Source organism: Panulirus ornatus, chromosome 3 (assembly GCF_036320965.1).
Source record: "Panulirus ornatus isolate Po-2019 chromosome 3, ASM3632096v1, whole genome shotgun sequence".
Classification (NCBI taxonomy): Eukaryota; Metazoa; Arthropoda; class Malacostraca; order Decapoda; family Palinuridae; genus Panulirus; species Panulirus ornatus.
In genome coordinates, this window is record NC_092226.1 from 76,511,344 (window position 1) to 76,532,790 (window position 21,447).

Consider the following 21,447-nt stretch of genomic DNA (forward strand, 5'->3'; position numbering starts at 1 on the left):
CTTGGCCTCTCTTACTCATCATCTACCAGCTTCACCGTCGAACCTGTGGTTTATTTCGTCTCCCAACTTGGCACAGTGATGCCCGATACCGTCCTCTTGGATCTTCAGGTAGTGTGTGGATCAGTCACCAGACGGCAGCACGCCTCCACCGCCCGACTTTGACAACTGGCAGCCATCTTGTGACGATATGACAACCCATCTCCCGGGACATGGCACACAAACTTCGAAGCAACTTGGCAGCTGCCTTATGACTACAAAGTTGAGTAGTGATTTAATTAAGCGTATACTTTAGCGATTATTATCGAAGTCTGTCAGGCGAAAAAAAATTTTTAGGTATTAGCATGATTGTAGACTACTGTTAGTTAGTCAGTTAGCATTTAGTTGCGACACTCTACAAACGAAAGAGAGGTTTTACGATTCACCTAACGTTATGTAGTATGTCTGATGTTGACGTCTGGGGTGTCTGTTGGCGGTTGTTCAGCCATTGGTGTAATGGTGTTGGGCAAGATAAAGTAACGCTATTCCTTTCATCACCTCTCTACTTATGGCTATAGCGAGGTTGGATATCGTTAAGCACCTGCATGCTAGTTGGTTGGGTTGTCACACTCATACAACGAATATTGTAGGTTAAAATGTAAGGGACTTGCCATCACCCATCACCCTACACCCACCCTACAAGGATCACCCTACAACTATCACCTTACGCCTATCACCCTTCACCTACCACCCTACAATGATCACCCTACACCTATCACCCTACAATAATCACCCCACACTTATCACCCTACACCTACCACCGTACGCCTATTACCCCACAATGATCGCCCTACACGAATTACCCTATACCCATCACCCTACATATATCATCCTACACCTATCACCCTATATATCCTGTATCCACCACTCTACACCCGCACCCTATATCCACCACTCTACTCACACACCCTATATCCAACACTCTGCACCCACACCCTATATCCACCACTCTACACATACCCTATATCCACCACTCTACATATACTCCCTATATCCAGCTCTATACACACATACCCTATATCCACCACTCTACACACACACCCTATGTCCACCACTCTACACACACGCCCTCTTTCCACCACCACCTACAGTCTACCTCTATCAGAATCTTGCAGTGACATCTTGTGGTCTGTTGATCTTGTTGCTTTTTAGCACATTACTTTACGTCAAACATTTAATTGTAGTGGAAGATGTTTCTACTTTTTGCTTCTAGAGATTTGTTAGTACCATCATGACATAATAGAGTTATAAGGCTTCTAATTGACAACCTATGCTTATTTGTTAAAGCTTTTTTACCAAATGCGTTTTTCGAAGCATCAATTTCATCATACCCCCGGAAGCCCATCATCCCCTTTAATCAAAGCACTGTACCCTTCAGGTCACGTGATAGTGGGTATGGTGACCTAGTGTTGCCAGCTCCATACCAGTCTTATTCACCTCATCCCTTCATCTAAAGTTCGGTTTCTCCTTCCTATTTGTCAACATTTCATGCATCCTCCATCTATCCAAATAATTTCAACACACCCTCTTTAGCTCTCTTGAATATTCCTATTACCATAGCTACGTATGGTTAGCATGTTTTATGGAGACACGTACAATTTTCTGACTTCTGAAAGATATGGCTACGCCGATAGAAATTTAACGTAAGAAAATAAAGGAAGATGTACGGTTCCAGGTATTTATAGCGAATTATTCTACAGTAAATGAGTGTTGAGGGTTATCTTCAACGAGGGTGATGTCTATTGTATTTCATACATTTGCCACAGCTATTAGGGGATATGATACGGATCCCGACTAGGGCGGAAATATATGATTTCGGTAGATATCAAACACCGAAGCGAAGAAATAAGATCCGATCCATGCTTTTCTTTTTTTCGGATTTGTTTGAGTTTAGATGAAAAAAGTCATCTGGAAGGAACTCAGCTTCCCAGATCCTGCTCATGACTTTCTGGTTTGATGGAAGGTATTAGTAACTTTACCGCAGGTCGGTTCTATCATATATATGGAAAAAGTTTCGCATAAGAGGAAAGAACACATATCATAGTTACAATGTGACCCGTACTGCTAACATAGCTGGAACGTGACCCGTACTGCAAACATAGCTGAAACGTGACCCGTACTGCTAACATTCAACCAATTTCTCTTCCCGATATTTTGAAATATATACAGAAGAATATTCTGTCTTGACGAATGCCGGTAAGATCGCTGTTCCCTTCAAGAGAAAATATAAAATGGAAAGGAAAATGAAGGAAGATTTTCTCATTTTTCCACAAGATCAGAATCCATTTTAAACTTTATAGAAATAAATTAAGATAAAACCAGTAAAACAATGATCTTATTGTTCAAGTGATGACTACTTATGCTGATATCTTATGAAACATAAACTCCTGAGACGTCTGGAAATACTCAGTTAACCTCAAGGAATAGAGAGGACAATAAAATGCAAGTTAGCAAAATTTATATATTTATAAACATATTTCTTTAAACACGTTCAGTAAAGGGAAAAAAGGTCGCAACGGCGTTCCTTCATTGGTCACCAACTTGGATTGATTTGTGTCTGTCACCTATACCGATATTCATATATACAACCTGGTTATTATCCGTGGCACATTCCTCGTTATATATACAGTTTGGTGAATATCCGTGGCAAATATCCACATTTTCAACCTGTCTACCTCCACTGTTCATCTACCTCTACCTGTCCTAAGTGTTATTCATTTCACTTCATTGTTCACACTAGGTTATAGACCCTTCCTTATCTGCCTAACTCCGCTATTTCTTCAGTTATCTATTTTACTTTTCTCCATTTTTGTCTCTTCAGTGCCCCTTTATGTATGATCTTATCTCGCCTTTTGCTCATCTTATCATCACTGTTTTCTAACTACCTTTTAAATCAGTCTTTATCCCTCACTTTGTACATACCTGTCGTCCTTGTTCATTCATATATCCAATTTTCGTTGTACACTGAAGTTTCCACTGCTCATGCATTTTCTGTCTATATTTCTCAATTATTTTCTTTCTCTTTGTTCAACTTCAATTCTAACTTGAATTTCCAAAATCTAAATTGTATGGTCCTTAAGAGCGCAGATCTGTACACTCTCCCACATTGTTGTAGTCGCTTCATCCCAGGTACCTTCAATATGTATTGGAGATAACACCTGGTACGTTGCACACCTGTCAGTTTAGTGTTACATGTCACCAATACATTATTAGCGTCCTGCACTAAGTGACCGCTCACCAGGTGATAGTAACGGAGGTATGCTGTGCCCATCACCAACAGAACACTGACTGGTGGAGGTACACCATTCACCGGCAAATGGACGTAGATGTAAGGAGAATATCACCAGTAGGCCTCTCATCCCGTGACATTTACAGAGAATTGGGTGCCTGATACCAGTAGGCCACTCACCACCTTAACAGATGCAGAGGTCGGCCATTTCACCCAGGCAGTGTAGGGCACTTGGCAAAGGTAGACCAATGACCCGGTGAAAGAGAGGGGGGAGTGGGTTGCCTGGCTAAGATGCGCCATCCATCCGACAATCGAATGAGACTTTAGATGTCGAACTCCGGCAGGCCTTCCACCCAGCCGCGGCGATGGAAGTGTAGACTACCTGGCACGGGTAAGTAGATCACAAAACAACAGAAACGGAGGTGCGAGTTGAGTATTACGTTACTCGTCCAGTAACAGAACGCAGGGGATCTGCTTCCAGCACTGGTAGGCAATCCACCCAGGAACGGAGACGAAGGTGTAGCGCCTGGTCACAGCTGCACGCTCACAAGCTGAGTATCACGAGAGTGCCAGCTGCCAGGGCCACAGTGTAAGCACTGTGCAGGGGTGGGGCGGCGGCTCGCTGCATGGCTGCTGGTGCTTCGCCTGGAAAGGTTTACCTTTATCACTGCTATGATAACCGTAAAGCTTCAGCTGAATAGGTTCGAGCCCTTACTTTGAGACAGTTGTATTGACAAAAAATAAGACAAACATGCCAACAGAACCACACACTGTTTCACATACGCACACAGGCTATGAAGGATTACCTATCACATAATTGTGAAAAATTAATCAAACAGAATGTGGTAACTGCACAAGAATCGATGACTCACCATCAAGACTCATTATGATATACAAATGCCAGAGAGGAAGGGAGAAAATCAAATATGAAGAACAATCTATGTGCGTGGGTCTTGGGTCCTCAGGTGGGGGGGGGGGGGGGGTTCAGGTGGCAGGAACTACATAATGAATTGAAGGAAAACGTCACCCATAATGGGCTACGGTGTGACAAATGAGATCTAAGCTGAAATAAGGTTTCACATTATAAGAATGTTGAGAGCAAAGTGGAGGGCTTCCCCTGCCATAACCTGAAGGATAAAAGGAAGGCTTCACCTCTTGTATCGTGGAGGATGAGGGGAAGGTGTCCTCTGTCATGACGTGGGGGATGAGGAGAAGGCTTCTTGAGTTATAACGTGTAGGATGAGGGGAAGGCTTCTTGAGTTATAACGTGTAGGATGAGGGGAAGGTATCCTCTGTCATGACGTGGGGGATGAGGAGAAGGCTTCTTGAGTTATAACGTGTAGGATGAGGGGAAGGTATCCTCTGTCATGACGTGGGGGATGAGGAGAAGGCTTCTTGAGTTATAACGTGTAGGTTGGGAGGAAGGTGTCCTCTGTCATATCCTGGAGGGGAGGGCTTCGTCTTTGATAACCAGAAAGAAGAGAGGAACTCTCATCTGCATCAGAGAGACAAGGAAAGACGGATTCGACTGCAATAGTTTGAAGGTTGAGGGATGAGGGATTCATCTTTCATAGCATTAATGTCGAAGGTTTAGGGATTCACCTTTGATACTGTCAAGGGTAAAGATTGAGGAATTTACCTCTATTAGCGTCTAGGTAATAGGTTGAAGGGTGACAGGGGAGAGTTTCACAATTGTTACTGTGAAGGTTGGAGGTGGAATTTGTCATAGCTTGGAACTGGAGAGACTCGCCTGTAATAATGTAGGTGGTGAAGGAAGAGCTTCAGTTGTACTAACATGGAAGTTAATGATGGAGAAACTCACCTGTTGTAACTTGGAGGGTGACGTTGTAAAGCCTCACCTGCAGTAATGTGAAGGGTAGGACAAAATGTTGTCCACTGTGTTAACTTGGATGATGAGGGACGAGGGAGGGCCTCACCTACAGCAACATGAAGGGTACTCTTGAAGGGCCTCACCTACAGCAGCATGAAGAGTACTCTTGAAGGGCCTCACCTACAGCAACATGAAGGGTACTCTTGAAGGGCCTCACCCACAGCAACATGAAGGGTACTCTTCAAGGGCCTCACTTACAGCAACATGAAGGGTACTCTTGAAGGGCCTCGCCTACAGCAACATGAAGGGTACTCTTGAAGGGCCTCACCTACAGCAACATGAAGGGTACTCTTGAAGGGCCTCGCCTACAGTAAAACTGAAAGTACTGGTGGAGGGCCTCACCTAGAGGGTGCTGTTGATGGGCCTCCTGCAATAACGCTGATGACGCTAATGGAGGGCCTCACCTCACAGTACTACTGAAGGTACTCATCAACAGCCGCTATATGGAGGGCACTACTGGAGGGCCTCACCTGTAATGACATGGAGGGTGACGGAGGAAGGCATGGCGTTGGCTGGGACGCAGGTGTAGTTTCCTGAGGCTACCTTGGTGACGCGCGCCAGACGCAGCTCGCTCTCCCCACCTCGGCTAACCACGCTCACCTCCATCAACACACAAAAACACAAACAATATTAATACTCCTGCATAAGTCTGGTGTGACTGGTTTAGTTGTGATGTACGAGTACGTTTCATGAGGTAGCCTACTAAACCCGGTTACTTGTGGGTCGCCAAGATACCGTCCACTATAGTCCCTCCAATTATAACTTTGCATGTACGATTTTCTCAGTCCATAATAACCGGCGAGACAATATTACTAAAGCCAGATGTCACGTTCGTGGCCAGAGAAGATTTCATTACAGTAGCATATTCTCGGTGGGGCAGATGGCGTGCTTTGGTGTGACGTGAAGCTTAATGAAATGGAAAGACGCAGGAGACGATCAAGGGTTTACTCAATCTACCTGGGATAATTTGAACAGTGACCCAGATGACCAGGAACCATACTGGCCCCAGAGAGATGTTATCTATTCTATTTAAAGACAAAAAGAGAGAAAAATTTACCATAGGTTATTATCCAAGGATACGTTTTGATATGACGAAGATAAAATTCAGAATATATCTTGAGAGACAAGATACAAGCCACAGACTATAACAGTTGTGAAACGAACAATGGGGAAGAGTAACATTTTATATACAACGAGTACCAACATTTAACTTGTCTCAAGATCTTTAATAGTATAAGTGAATTTTAATGCACATTTCTTGAAGTGGAATGAAATTACCTTTTCATTTAAAAGAACTGTAACTGTGTCATATAGATATAAAGAATTTAGATGTAATAGTTCATGAAAAAGATCATGTGCTAAATATAGTACATACTTTCTTGTGCTGTATTCTCTCGTGTGTTGTATATTTTCACGTGCTATATGTTATCATGCATTTTTCCCGAACTCACGTAAGGTGACCAGAACTGCAAACGATCATACCTGGTACATATCGATGATCATAAGTAATATAACGGCTCAGTCTAGTATCATTGAGCGGTAAACATTATACCAGTGTAACCATTGCTCTCGTGAGCTGTCTGCGTGGGTGCCTGCCACAAGTCTTGGATCTCTGGTGCATGTCTGGCTTTATATAGTCTATGTAGGGAGACAGCCACGTGAGCAATGACCTTTCCTTAACAGCGATGTTGTGAAAATTTCTTCCTCCTTTTTTACTTCTCTTGCACATCTTAAACCCCAAATAATGTCTGCTCCCAACCTAGACTTCAATGATTTCCCTGAACCTTATATTTTAAGTACTGATGATCACCAAAGAATGGCGACTTAGGAGTTATTTTGACGTCTTAAGATATCTCAAGGATGTGGCTTTCTTAACTTCTCCTGAAGAAACTCCCGAACAACAAATCCTCTCTCGACAATGGTTTAGCTCGGTGTAAAGTTTATGCTTCAAACATTAGCGAAAACACGCCAGGTTTGCCTGCTTCTTGTCCCTTTGTTTGTCGTTCCTCGAGATTTAAGTCGTGTTTATCATACTCATCCTAGACGGAACAGCAAAGCTCGTCCAGTGTAGTAACAGGGTTAGCGGCTGTGCAGACCGAAAGATTCTCAGAATATTTGCAGACGGGCGTCTAATGTGCATCTCATAATGGAATCTTAGATGTACTTGTATCCATGTTGTAATAATAACATATTCCTTCACGACCTTACCAAAGGATCTTTCTCGATTTCTTGAGTAAATTCTCTCCTCGCTGTTCAGGCTACACAATTTATTCGTCTCAGTTGATTCCATAACAGTTGAATCCGGAAAGCGTTTGGCTCTAGCTTTCAAATAATATGATTTTTCGACTTACTATTCCAAGGGAGCTCTCTCTGGATTTTTTTGTTTAGAATTCAACAACTTAGTTCTTGCTGCTGTCTATAAATTCTAGAGCATTTAAAAGTGAAAAACTGTAGCGTATATCACCCTACCAGTAATGGTCTGTTACAATGCTCAAACTCTAGTACCCCCTCCCGCCAGTTCCCTTCACTGTTGCCCTGATATCCACTGGAAGCCGCATCTAAACTTACTCATCTCTTTAATGATATCTGATCTCGTTCTGGCTTTGGCTTTTGTACTTTTTCACTCTCAAACTTGATCATTGTGCATAACCTTCGTTTACTTCTTCTGAACATTGTTCATATCTCTTTCAAATCGGATTTCACGTAATCCTCTTACCTTATCAGATCATTCCCAGTTTTGGAAAATTTATCTGTTGTAGAATTTGACACCACACCTGCTCTCCTTATTCTGGTGAACTTTTACATAACAGAGTTCCCTCGATCAGAGTAGCTTTGTTACCAACGCCAAAAGATATATATACAGCTGCTGGCATTAGTACATAATGAAGGGTTGTGTTTTCTTATTTCACTTTTGCAAACTTTCACATATCACTGAGCAAAACTCATTTACCATTTCTAGATTTGTCGAACCCATTCATGTTCACCGTCAGCCAATACATTTTACTTTTGTACAATAAAACAATGCAATTACATACGTTGTATCCAAGAATATTCTCAGTAAGTAATATTTAGTCAAAAATCTATTTCAGAATTTTGTTCAAAAGCTTTGGTGATTTCACCTCACGGACTTGAGTCATCTGGATTTTCTAATTTGAAAATTTCTCGCTGCTATGGATAGTAATTATCTAATCTTCCCTACCCTTATTGCCTTTCCAAGATTACTGATCTTCCAGATGACACTGAAAACGACGCATGTCATAACCATTCTAGTTCTCGGTTTCATATATGATATATGATTATATTTACATTTTTCGGTATTATTATTATCGGATGTCATCGATATTGTTTGTGTCCACCTGTGATAATCTCTCATCAGGAAATGTATTCTCTTTTTACTTCAAAGTACGTAACTGCAGATATCATTGCCTCTGATATAGTATCCTTCATTTTCTCCTGAAAACCACTAAGATCATAATTGTCCTTTAATTCTCACGCCTGTTTATTTTCTGTCATTGGCTGGACTGGTTTCCCAGCCTTTGTTTGTTATCGTTTACCAGTGTATTATTGATAACATATTTATAGTAATCTATTGTTTACTGTATAATTGATCATTGTTTGTCACTTTCTTATTATAGCTTTGCTAATTAATTATGCAACTTTTTGTTATCAATCATGCATATATCAAATAATTGCACTTATTCTGGTTTATCTTGATGTAGATAATACGGCTACCCCAGGCAGCGCCGGGAGGTCATTCTAACTTAAATTCTCAAGCACACACGGTCATACATGGGTGGCACCGGAGAGGTTAGCAGGGGTTGGTGAGTCGTGCAGGAATGGTTATGATGAGGTTATGTATGTGTATGTTGTGGTTATTTACAGGTGAATATGTTCAGGTAATTTACAGCTGAATATGTTCTGGTTATTTACGGGTGAGTATATTGTGGTTATTTACGAGTGAACCTGTTATGGTTATTTATGGGTATGTTGTGGTTATTTTATTTATTATTCATTTTGCTTTGTCGCTGTCTCCCGCGTTTGCGAGGTAGCGCAAGGAGACAGACGAAAGAAATGGCCCAACACATCCCCATACACAATGTATACACACACACACGTCCACACACGCAAATATGCATACCTATACATCTCAATGTACACATATATATACATACACAGACACATACATATATACCCATGCACACAATTCACACTGTCTGCCCCCATTCACTCCCATCGCCACCTCGCCACACATGGAATACCATCCCCCTCCCCCCTCATGTGTGCGAGGTAGCACTAGGAAAAGACAACAAAGGCCCCATTCGTTCACACTCAGTCTCTAGCTGCCACGCAATAATGCCCGAAACCACATCTCCCTTTCCACATCCAGGCCCCACACAACTTTCCATGGTTTACCCCAGACGCTTCACATGCCCTGATTCAATCCACTGACAGCACGTCAACCCCGGTTTACCACATCGATCCAATTCACTCTATTCCTTGCCCGCCTTTCACCCTCCTGCATGTTCAGGCCCCGTTCACACAAAATCTTTTTCACTCCATCTTTCCACCTCCAATTTGGTCTCCCACTTCACCTCGTTCCCTCCACCTCCGACACATATATCCTCTTGGTCAATCTTTCCTCACTCATTCTCTCCATGTGCCCAAACCATTTCAAAACACCCTCTTCTGCTCTCTCAACCACGCTCTTTTTATTTCCACACATCTCTTTTACCCTTACATTACTTACTCGATCAAACCACCTCACACCACACATTGTCCTCAAACATCTCATTTCCAGCACATCCATCCTCCTGCGCACAACTCTATCCATAGCCCACGCCTCGCAACCATACAACATTGTTGGAACCACTGTGGTTATTTATGGGTGAATATATTGTGGTTAGAAACGGGTGAATATATTGTGGTCATTTATGGGTGAATATGTTGTGGTTAGATAGGGGTGAATATATTATGGTTAGATACGAGTGAATATATTGTGGTCATTTACGGGTGAATATGTTGTGGTTAGACGATTCCATAACTGCGGTTGACAACATCTCATATGTTACAGTCTTCCGCTTCATTATTGCCAGCAGGTGACCTCAGGAAGCCCTCTTGAGAGGACAACAAAGCCACGTTTCTTTCTTCAAGATATATTAGGCTATATATTTTCCTTTGTTATTGTGGCACTGACTTGAAACTAAAGAACACAACCATTAAATCTCAAAACGACCTTTTACTTATCATATAAACGTTGGACAATGAACGCATTTCTCTCAACTTTTCGTTCTTAATCGATTTAAGATGATCTAAAGTAAGACTTTCTAGAAAAAGAACAAAGTTTTTGGCAAAAATAAGCCATGAGACTTTTCAGACTGTCGACAAAGATTATCGTCCTTGATCTAATTAAAGACCTGGTCACGGTAACAATTTGAAACTCTTCAGCCCCAGATTGCTAATGTAAAGACCTTGTTCATTAATAGAATTATCGAAGATTATATTCTTATAATTCCTGATATATAATTACGTCAACATCCATTGAGATTTTAGTTTCTTCACACAACTAAGAAATGTCCACGATGAGTGGATAATGACCTATGATCTATGACCTCGAGAGCTTAATCACAAACGTCCTTTTTCCGCTGAGCCTTTCAGAAATATCTAGCTACAAAAGTTTCCCTATACCAGTACCGGAAATATCATATATATCTTCCACATGATTAAAAAGGTTTCTAAAAGTGCTCCTGAATTGTCCTGTCTTGAATGCAATCACACCGTCTTAACAGTTTGTGTTGGTATGCTTGCATCACATTTGTTTTCTTGCTTCTTTTTCGTTTTGGTGTGCGTGATAGAGCAATTATCAGTTTGCTAATGTATTTCGACTTGAGTTGTTCTAGTGTGTGTTGTCTATCAGCAACCTGTGTTGTGTGTTGTGTTAAGTGAACTGGTGTATGTCGTATCAGTTCCATTTTCGTAGTTGTTGTTGCTGACTTTTATTTTATTGAAGTCATTTATACTGACGTGTGATATAGTGGAATATATTACCAAACCGTACGTTGCGCGGACTCTCATTGTCGGATGCACAAACTTGTACTATAATGGTATGTCGTTTTAATGATGTTTAATCTATCGGTGGGTTAGGTTAGTGTATTTTCTTTTGCCACAGCTACTTGTTTAACAGCATCGTAGCTGAATCACGTGTTCTGTATGCTCCCCTTTCCCTTACTGCCACGAGACTCACCTGTCTATCAGCATCGTAGTTGATCATTTGGTCTCCATGGTACCAGAAGACATAGGTAGGAGGTTCAGTGTAGTTCCTAAGGCGACACATCAACGTCACATCACTGCCTTCTTGAGCATACATGTCAGGGCCGCCAGTGATCTCCGACACCGCCTCTGTGGAGGGATACAGTACCAGTTGTGTTCCTCGATCTCTCTCTTATTATGTGACGTACCAGTTACACACCAGGACCACAGCTGACTCACATGATAGTAAACTTAGGCAAAAATAATTTACTTGTCCTGTCTGTACTTTAACAGCGTGGCTTGATCTAGGAAAACCTCCAGCTTGGAGTGTTCCACTGTTTACAAGATTTTTCTGATAAGCGTTCAAAGCACTTATTCAAAGCAGGAGAAAATTTAATTACATTAAACTAACTAATTATTTTGTTTCTCCTCCCATCAGACACATAGTACAGCAATTTTTTTTTACATAGTTAAAAACCTAGAATGTAACACAAATAACTACGTAAAGTAACTATCATCAATTAATGAACTAGACAAGCTTATGGTCAGACATGTATTTTGAAGTACTAAAAGTTTGACCGTCATAATTTCTAAACTGGATGAATGTGTTTTACGTATAACCATTACCAGGGCTTTAACATCCTCACACTACAACAACAACAACAACAAGTAAGTTTGCAGATTTCGAGTTACTTTTTGTTCTGTAACCTAAGAAGCACAATGGACAGTAATTTGTCAGATACTACATGCAATGATTATCAAAGAAAAGAAATGGCAAAGAAGGTGAATATTATTAAAAAAAGATTCTTAACATCTTATGGATAAGAATACATAGAAAAGTGAAATTTTTTGTGAACTGGAATTCCTCTGATTCTGGAAATAGCAACAGGAAATGTCTTGAAATCAAAGTCACATAGAGACATTTTTGAGGATAAAACACGAAAGTATTGTTCTGTTAAAGGTGCTGAATGGAGGAAAAAATCATATCCAGAAGTTTAAAGGAACACCAGAACACTGCTTAAGGATGCATAATAAGCCATAAGCACATGTCCATTTATCTCTCTTCATCAAATAATTATACAAGTAAGCCTCTTGTAGGAAACCGAATAGTAGAAAAACAAGAAATAAAGAATACAAAATTTCTAAACAAGTCCTAAGAGTATTAGATATGTCTTTAACCTGACCCCACCAAACGATAAGCAGCAAGTGAAAATTGGGCATTTCTTTTCTCGTATTTTTTTGGATCATTAAGCAGCAGATGTGGAAAACAATTGTTTAAATTATTCACAAACTTTAGAAAAGTAATTCATGGTATATTTGATAATAGATTAGTGTGGCTCTTGGATATTTCCAAATGATGAAAGGATATAGTTACATAAATATTTAAACGACATCTGAAGAGCTTGCTATACTTCATAATTCAAGACAGACACACCTGAGGGCCACAGCAACTTCACGACAAGAATGATATATGGCAATCCTAATAGTAAGTCTTCCTGTACATAATCAAAGGTGTTCCAGAACCCGTGTGTGAATGGAGGCACACATTTGAGTATGTGATCTGTGTTTGTGGCGTTATTCCTACACTGCATGCTGAGAGGGAAGTATCTGGAATTAGCATCAAAGTCTTGTAAAGATGAGGAACGTGCTACATACAGTCAGCCGAACTCCATGGATTTTTATTGCATCAACTTGGTGGCCTTAAGATCACCTGGTGTTGTCCATTAGTTTGATAAGTCGCAGCAGTGTGATAAAGTATATATGATAACAAACAATTTACGTTTTGCTCATATAGCCATCCTGCTTACGTCCGCATCTTTACAAAAAGATCTATGAGCCCTTTTAAGTCAAGCAAAGCCTGCTAAGTGTAGACAACTTGTCTAAAGTCTTGGAAAAAAGAAATACACATCATCTTCACTTCTCTTCTTTAGCTACAGTTGAATTACAATTACACTTGTCTTTTTGTGACAAAAAGTCAGCAATATGAAGGTTCGTGATACCAGGAAGTTGTCATGCAACACTCACCCACAAGCTATTCACCATGCAGCATACCATGGTCATCGGTGTTCACCCTAACTGTCCAGGTAGAATGTGAGCATACGATGAACGTTTTATACACACAGTACTCAACCCAACAGATATTCAAAGCAACATTAAAGTGTATGATGCACGTAGGTTACCCACACATCACTTACCACAAGTGGATTACCAAGCAGTTGACTACACACTCTCTCGCGGTGTTCTCCAGGTGTGTCTAATCCTCAAACAATGAAAACTAAACATACCTTCAGTAAAGAGCATAAGCACAAGTATGCACGAACGAGTCTCCAGAAGTACCAGCAAAACAAGCGTTATCATCTTTTCTTTTTATATCATATATTCCCAATCTTTGCTCAGCACACAGCTCGCCAAGCTGTTCTGATTTTTATACACATCAATGAACTCAAGTCTACTTGTTATACCATTAATTGCCATAACAACCAACCTTGCAATCAGATCCCCTAACACCAGGTTTCAGTCCTCCCATCAAAAACTGCCAGAGCTTGCACTCAATTTCTTCCAAAATATACTCGTTTCATCTTCAGTAGTCACACTTCCAAGTGAATAAGATCTAACTATCACCCATTTATTAAGAGATGTCTTCAGTCTAATCAACATCAGTCTTAAGATTCTTTAGCACTCTTTCACATAGTCTCACATTTCGTTTAACATCGAATGTGTCATCCCTTCTTTCGCTTTTGTTTCCTCTATAAACCTAGACTTTATCCCAGTACATTCCAATACTACTATTACCCATACCCTTCAATTATATTTCAATCACAGTCAAAACATTTAGGCATTTTTGAAACAAATGTAGTACATTTAGACATCCCAGCCCAAGCCTTCGAATATAATTCCACACACACACACACACACACACACATATATATATATATATATATATATATATATATATATATATATATATATATATATATATATATATATATATATATATATATATATATATATATATATATATATATATATATATATATATATATATTTTTCTTTTTTCTTTCATACTATTCGCCATTTCCCGCGATAGCGAGGTAGCGTTAAGAACAGAGGACTGGGCCTTTGAGGGAATATCCTCACCTGACCCCCTTCTCTGTTCCTTCTTTTGGAAAAAAAAAAAAGAAAAAAGAAAAACGAGAGAGGGGGATTTCCAGCCCCCCGCTCCCTTCCCTTTTAGTCGCCTTCTACGACACGCAGGGATTACGTGGGAAGTAATCTTTCTCCCCTATCCCCAGGGATAATATATATAAATATATATATATATATATATATATATATATATATATATATATATATATATATATATATATATGTATATATATATATATATATATATATATATATATATATATATATATATATATATATATATATATTTTTTTTTTTTTTTTTCTTGCTTTGTCGCTGTCTCCCGCGTTTGCGAGGTAGCGCAAGGAAACAGACGAAAGAAAATGGCCCAACCCATCCCCATACACATGTATATACATACGTCCACACACGCAAATATACATACCTACACAGCTTTCTATGGTTTACCCCAGACGCTTCACATGCCCTGATTCAACCCACTGACAGCACGTCAACCCCGGTATACCACATCGATCCAATTCACTCTATTCCTTGCCCTCCTTTCACCCTCCTGCATGTTCAGGCCCCGATCACACAAAATCTTTTTCACTCTATCTTTCCACCTCCAATTTGGTCTCCCACTTCTCCTCGTTCCCTCCACCTCCGACACATATATCATCTTGGTCAATCTTTCCTCACTCATTCTCTCCATGTGCCCAAACCATTTCAAAACACCCTCTTCTGCTCTCTCAACCACGCTCTTTTTATTTCCACACATCTCTCTTACCCTTACGTTACTTACTCGATCAAACCACCTCACACCACATATTGTCCTCAAACATCTCATTTCCAGCACATCCATCCTCCTGCGCATAACTCTATCCATAGCCCACGCCTCGCAACCATACAACATTGTTGGAACCACTATTCCTTCAAACATACCCATTTTTGCTTTCCGAGATAATGTTCTCGACTTGCACACATTCTGCAAGGCTCCCAGAATTTTCGCCCCCTCCCCCACCCTATGATTCACTTCCGCTTCCATGGTTCCATCCGCTGCCAGATACACTCCCAGATATCTAAAACACTTTACTTCCTCCAGTTTTCCTCCATTCAAACTTACCTCCCAATTGACTTGACCCTCAACCCTACTGTACCTAATAACCTTGCTCTTATTCACATTTACTCTTAACTTTCTTCTTTCACACACTTTACCAAACTCAGTCACCAGCTTCAGCAGTTTCTCACATGAATCAGCCACCAGCGCTGTATCATCAGCGAACAACAACTGACTCACTTCCCAAGCTCTCTCATCCCCAACAGACTTCATACTTGCCCCTCTTTCCAAAGCCCTTGCATTCACCTCCCTAACAACCCCATCCATAAACAAATCAAACAACCATGGAGACATCACAAACCCCTGCCGCAAACCTACATTCACTGAGAACCAATCACTTTCCTCTCTTCCTACACGTACACATGCCTCACATCCTCGATAAAAACTTTTCATATATATATATATATATATATATATATATATATATATATATATATATATATATATATATATATATATATATATATATATATATATATATATATATATATATATATATATATATATATATATATATGCATATATATATATATATATATATATATATATATATATATATATATATATATATATATATATATATATATATATATATATATTATCCCTGGGGATAGGGGATTAAGAATACTTCCCACGTATTCCCTGCGTGTCGTAGAAGGCGACTAAAAGGGGAGAGAGTGGGGGCTGGAAATCCTAACCTCTCGTTTTTTTTTTAATTTTCCAAAAGAAGGAACAGAGGGGGCCAAGTGAGGATATTCCAAAAAAGGCCCAGTCCTCTGTTCTTAACGCTACCTCGCTAATGCGGGAAATGGCGAATAGTTTAAAAGAAAAAAAAGAAAATATATATATATATATATATATATATATATATATATATATATATTTATATTTTTTATTTTTTTATTATACTTTGTCGCTGTCTCCCGCGTTTACAAGGTAGCGCATGGAAACAGACGAAAGAGATGGCCCAACCCACCCTCATACACATGCATATACATACGTCCACACACCCAAATATATATACCTACACAGCTTTCCATGGTTTACCCCAGACGCTTCACATGCCCTGATTCAATCCACTGACAGCACGTCAACCCCGGTATACCACATCGATCCAATTCACTCTATTCCTTGCCCTCCTTTCACCCTCCTGCATGTTCAGGCCCCGATCACACAAAATCTTTTTCACTCCATCTTTCCACCTCCAATTTGGTCTCCCACTTCTCCTCGTTCCCTCCACCTCCGACACATATATCCTCTTGGTCAATCTTTCCTCACTCATTCTCTCCATGTGCCCAAACCATTTCAAAACACCCTCTTCTGCTCTCTCAAACACGCTCTTTTTATTTCCACACATCTCTCTTACCCTTACGTTACTTACTCGATCAAATCACCTCACATCACACATTGTCCTCAAACATCTTATTTCCAGCACATCCATCCTCCTGCGCACAACTCTATCCATAGCCCACGCCTCGCAACCATACAACATTGTTGGAACAACTATTCCTTCAAACATACCCATTTTTGCTTTCCGAGATAATGTTCTCGACTTCCACACATTCTTCAAGGCTCCCAGAATTTTCGCCCCCTCCCCCACCCTATGATCCACTTCCGCTTCCATGGTTCCATCCGCTGCCAGATCCACTCCCAGATATCTAAAACACTTTACTTCCTCCAGTTTTTCTCCATTCAAACTTACCTCCCAATTGACTTGACCCTCAACCCTACTGTACCTAATAACCTTGCTCTTATTCACATTTACTCTTAACTTTCTTCTTTCACACACTTTACCAAACTCAGTCACCAGCTTCTGCAGTTTCTCACATGAATCAGCCACCAGCGCTGTATCATCAGCGAACAACAACTGACTCACTTCCCAAGCTCTCTCATCCCCAACAGACTTCATACTTGCCCCTCTTTCCAAAACTCTTGCATTTACCTGCCTAACAACCCCATCCATAAACAAATTAAACAACCATGGAGACATCACACACCCCTGCCGCAAACCTACATTCACTGAGAACCAATCACTTTCCTCTCTTCCTACACGTACACATGCCTTACATCCTCGATAAAAACTTTTCATATATATATATATATATATATATATATATATATATATATATATATATATATATATATATATATATATATATATATATATATATATATATATATATATATATATATATATATATATATATATATGCATATATATATATATATATATATATATATATATATATATATATATATATATATATATATATATATATATATATATATTATCCCTGGGGATAGGGGATTAAGAATACTTCCCACGTATTCCCTGCGTGTCGTAGAAGGCGACTAAAAGGGGAGAGAGTGGGGGCTGGAAATCCTAACCTCTCGTTTTTTTTTTAATTTTCCAAAAGAAGGAACAGAGGGGGCCAAGTGAGGATATTCCAAAAAAGGCCCAGTCCTCTGTTCTTAACGCTACCTCGCTAATGCGGGAAATGGCGAATAGTTTAAAAGAAAAAAAAGAAAATATATATATATATATATATATATATATATATATATATATATTTATATTTTTTATTTTTTTGATTATACTTTGTCGCTGTCTCCCGCGTTTGCGAGGTAGCTCATGGAAACAGACGAAAGAGATGGCCCAACCCACCCTCATACACATGTATATACATACGTCGACACACCCAAATATATATACCTACACAGCTTTCCATGGTTTGCCCCAGACGCTTCACATGCCCTGATTCAATCCACTGACAGCACGTCAACCCCGGTATACCACATCGATCCAATTCACTCTATTCCTTGCCCTCCTTTCACCCTCCTGCATGTTCAGGCCCCGATCACACAAAATCTTTTTCACTCCATCTTTCCACCTCCAATTTGGTCTCCCACTTCTCCTCGTTCCCTCCACCTCCGACACATATATCCTCTTGGTCAATCTTTCCTCACTCATTCTCTCCATGTGCCCAAACCATTTCAAAACACCCTCTTCTGCTCTCTCAAACACGCTCTTTTTATTTCCACACATCTCTCTTACCCTTACGTTACTTACTCGATCAAATCACCTCACACCACACATTGTCCTCAAACATCTTATTTCCAGCACATCCATCCTCCTGCGCACAACTCTATCCATAGCCCACGCCTAGCAACCATACAACATTGTTGGAACAACTATTCCTTCAAACATACCCATTTTTGCTTTCCGAGATAATGTTCTCGACTTCCACACATTCTTCAAGGCTCCCAGGATTTTCGCCCCCTCCCCCACCCTATGATCCACTTCCGCTTCCATGGTTCCATCCGCTGCCAGATCCACTCCCAGATATCTAAAACACTTTACTTCCTCCAGTTTTTCTCCATTCAAACTTACCTCCCAATTGACTTGACCCTCAACCCTACTGTACCTAATAACCTTGCTCTTATTCACATTTACTCTTAACTTTCTTCTTTCACACACTTTACCAAACTCAGTCACCAGCTTCTGCAGTTTCTCACATGAATCAGCCACCAGCGCTGTATCATCAGCGAACAACAACTGACTCACTTCCCAAGCTCTCTCATCCCCAACAGACTTCATACTTGCCCCTCTTTCCAAAACTCTTGCATTTACCTGCCTAACAACCCCATCCATAAACAAATTAAACAACCATGGAGACATCACACACCCCTGCCGCAAACCTACATTCACTGAGAACCAATCACTTTCCTCTCTTCCTACACGTACACATGCCTTACATTCTCAATAAAAACTTTTCACTGCTTCTAACAACTTGCCTCCCACACCACATATTCTTAATACCTTCCACAGAGCATCTCTATCAACTCTATCATATGCCTTCTCCAGATCCATAAATGCTACATACAAATCCATTTGCTTTTCTAAGTATTTCTCACATACATTCTTCAAAGCAAACACCTGATCCACACATCCTCTACCACTTCTGAAACCACACTGCTCTTCCCCAATCTGATGCTCTGTACATGCCTTCACCCTCGCAATCAATACCCTCCCATATAATTTACCAGGAATACTCAACAAACTTATACCTCTGTCATTTGAGCACTCACTCTTATCCCCTTTGCCTTTGTACAATGGCACTATGCACGCATTCCGCCAATCCTCAGGCACTTCACCATGAGTCATATATACATTAAATATCCTTACCAACCAGTCAATAATACGGTCACCCCCTTTCTTAATAAATTCCACTGCAATACCATCCAAACCTGCTGCCTTGCCGGCTTTCATCTTCCGCAAAGCTTTTACTACCTCTTCTCTGTTTACCAAATCATTTTCCCTAACCCTCTCACTTTGCACACCACCTCGACCAAAACACCCTATATCTGCCAGTCTATCATCAAACACATTCAACAAACCTTCAAAATACTCACTCCATCTCCTTCTCACATCACCACTACTTGTTATCACCTCCCCATTTGCGCCCTTCACTGAAGTTCCCATTTGCTCCCTTGTCTTACGCACTTTATTTACCTCCTTCCAGAACATCTTTTTATTCTCCCTAAAATTTAATGATACTCTCTCACCCCAACTCTCATATATATATATATATATATATATATATATATATATATATATATATATATATATATATATATATATATATATATATATTTTTTTTTTATTTTTTTTTTCATACTATTCGCCATTTCCCGCGATAGCGAGGTAGCGTTAAGAACAGAGGACTGGGCCTTTGAGGGAATATTCTCACCTGGCCCCCTTCTCTGTTCCTTCTTTTGGAAAAAAAAAAAAAAAAAAAAAAAAAAAAAACGAGAGGGGAGGATTTCCAGCCCCCCGCTCCCTTCCCTTTTAGTCGCCTTCTACGACACGCAGGGAATACGTGGGAAGTATTCTTTCTCCCCTATCCCCAGGGATATATATATATATATATATATATATATATATATATATATACATATATATATATATATATATATGAGAGTTGCGGAAGCTTTGCGGAAGATGAAAGCCGGCAAGGCAGCAGGTTTGGATGGTTTTGCAGTGGAATTTATTAAAAAAGGGGGTGACTGTATTGTTGACTGGTTGGTAAGGTTATTTAATGTATGTATGACTCATGGTGAGGTGCCTGAGGATTGGCGAAATGCGTGCATAGTGCCATTGTACAAAGGCAAAGGGGATAAGAGTGAGTGCTCAAATTACAGAGGTATAAGTTTGTTGAGTATTCCTGGTAAATCATATGGGAGGGTATTGATTGAGAGGGTGAAGGCATGTACAGAGCATCAGATTGGGGAAGAGCAGTGTGGTTTCAGAAGTGGTAGAGGATGTGTGGATCAGGTGTTTGCTTTGAAGAATGTACGTGAGAAATACTTAGAAAAGCTAATGGATTTGTATGTAGCATTTATGGATCTGGAGAAGGCATATGATAGAGTTGATAGAGATGCTCTGTGGAAGGTATTAAGAATATATGGTGTGGGAGGCAAGTTGTTAGAAGCAATGAAAAGTTTTTATCGAGGATGTAAGGCATGTGTACGTGTAGGAAGAGAGGAAAGTGATTGGTTCTCAGTGAATGTAGGTTTGCGGCAGGGGTGTGTGATGTCCCCATGGTTGTTTAATTCGTTTATGGATGGGGTTGTTAGGGAGGTGAATACAAGAGTTTTGGAAAGAGGGGCAAGTATGAAGTCTGTTGTGGATGAGAGAGCTTGGGAAGTGAGTCAGTTGTTGTTCGCTGATGATACAGCGCTGGTGGCTGATACATGTGAGAAACTGCAGAAGCTGGTGACTGAGTTTGGTAAAGTGTGTGA

At 40.1% G+C, this 21,447-nt stretch overlaps 1 protein-coding gene across 1 annotated transcript in view; it reads right to left on the reverse strand.

Annotated features, from left to right (window-relative positions):
- Positions 1 to 2,483: 2,483 nt before the first annotated feature.
- The window catches only part of LOC139763918 (zwei Ig domain protein zig-8-like), a 247,546-nt gene continuing 228,582 nt past the window's right edge, over positions 2,484 to 21,447 (reverse strand). Inside the window, exons 6-8 of the mRNA XM_071690362.1 lie at positions 11,398 to 11,552; positions 5,627 to 5,756; positions 2,484 to 3,910 (exon numbers count right to left, since the gene is read on the reverse strand). Of these exons, the coding sequence (XP_071546463.1) occupies positions 3,810 to 3,910; positions 5,627 to 5,756; positions 11,398 to 11,552 (386 nt within the window). The 3' untranslated portion in view covers positions 2,484 to 3,809. The remainder of the gene's footprint in view (positions 3,911 to 5,626; positions 5,757 to 11,397; positions 11,553 to 21,447) is intronic.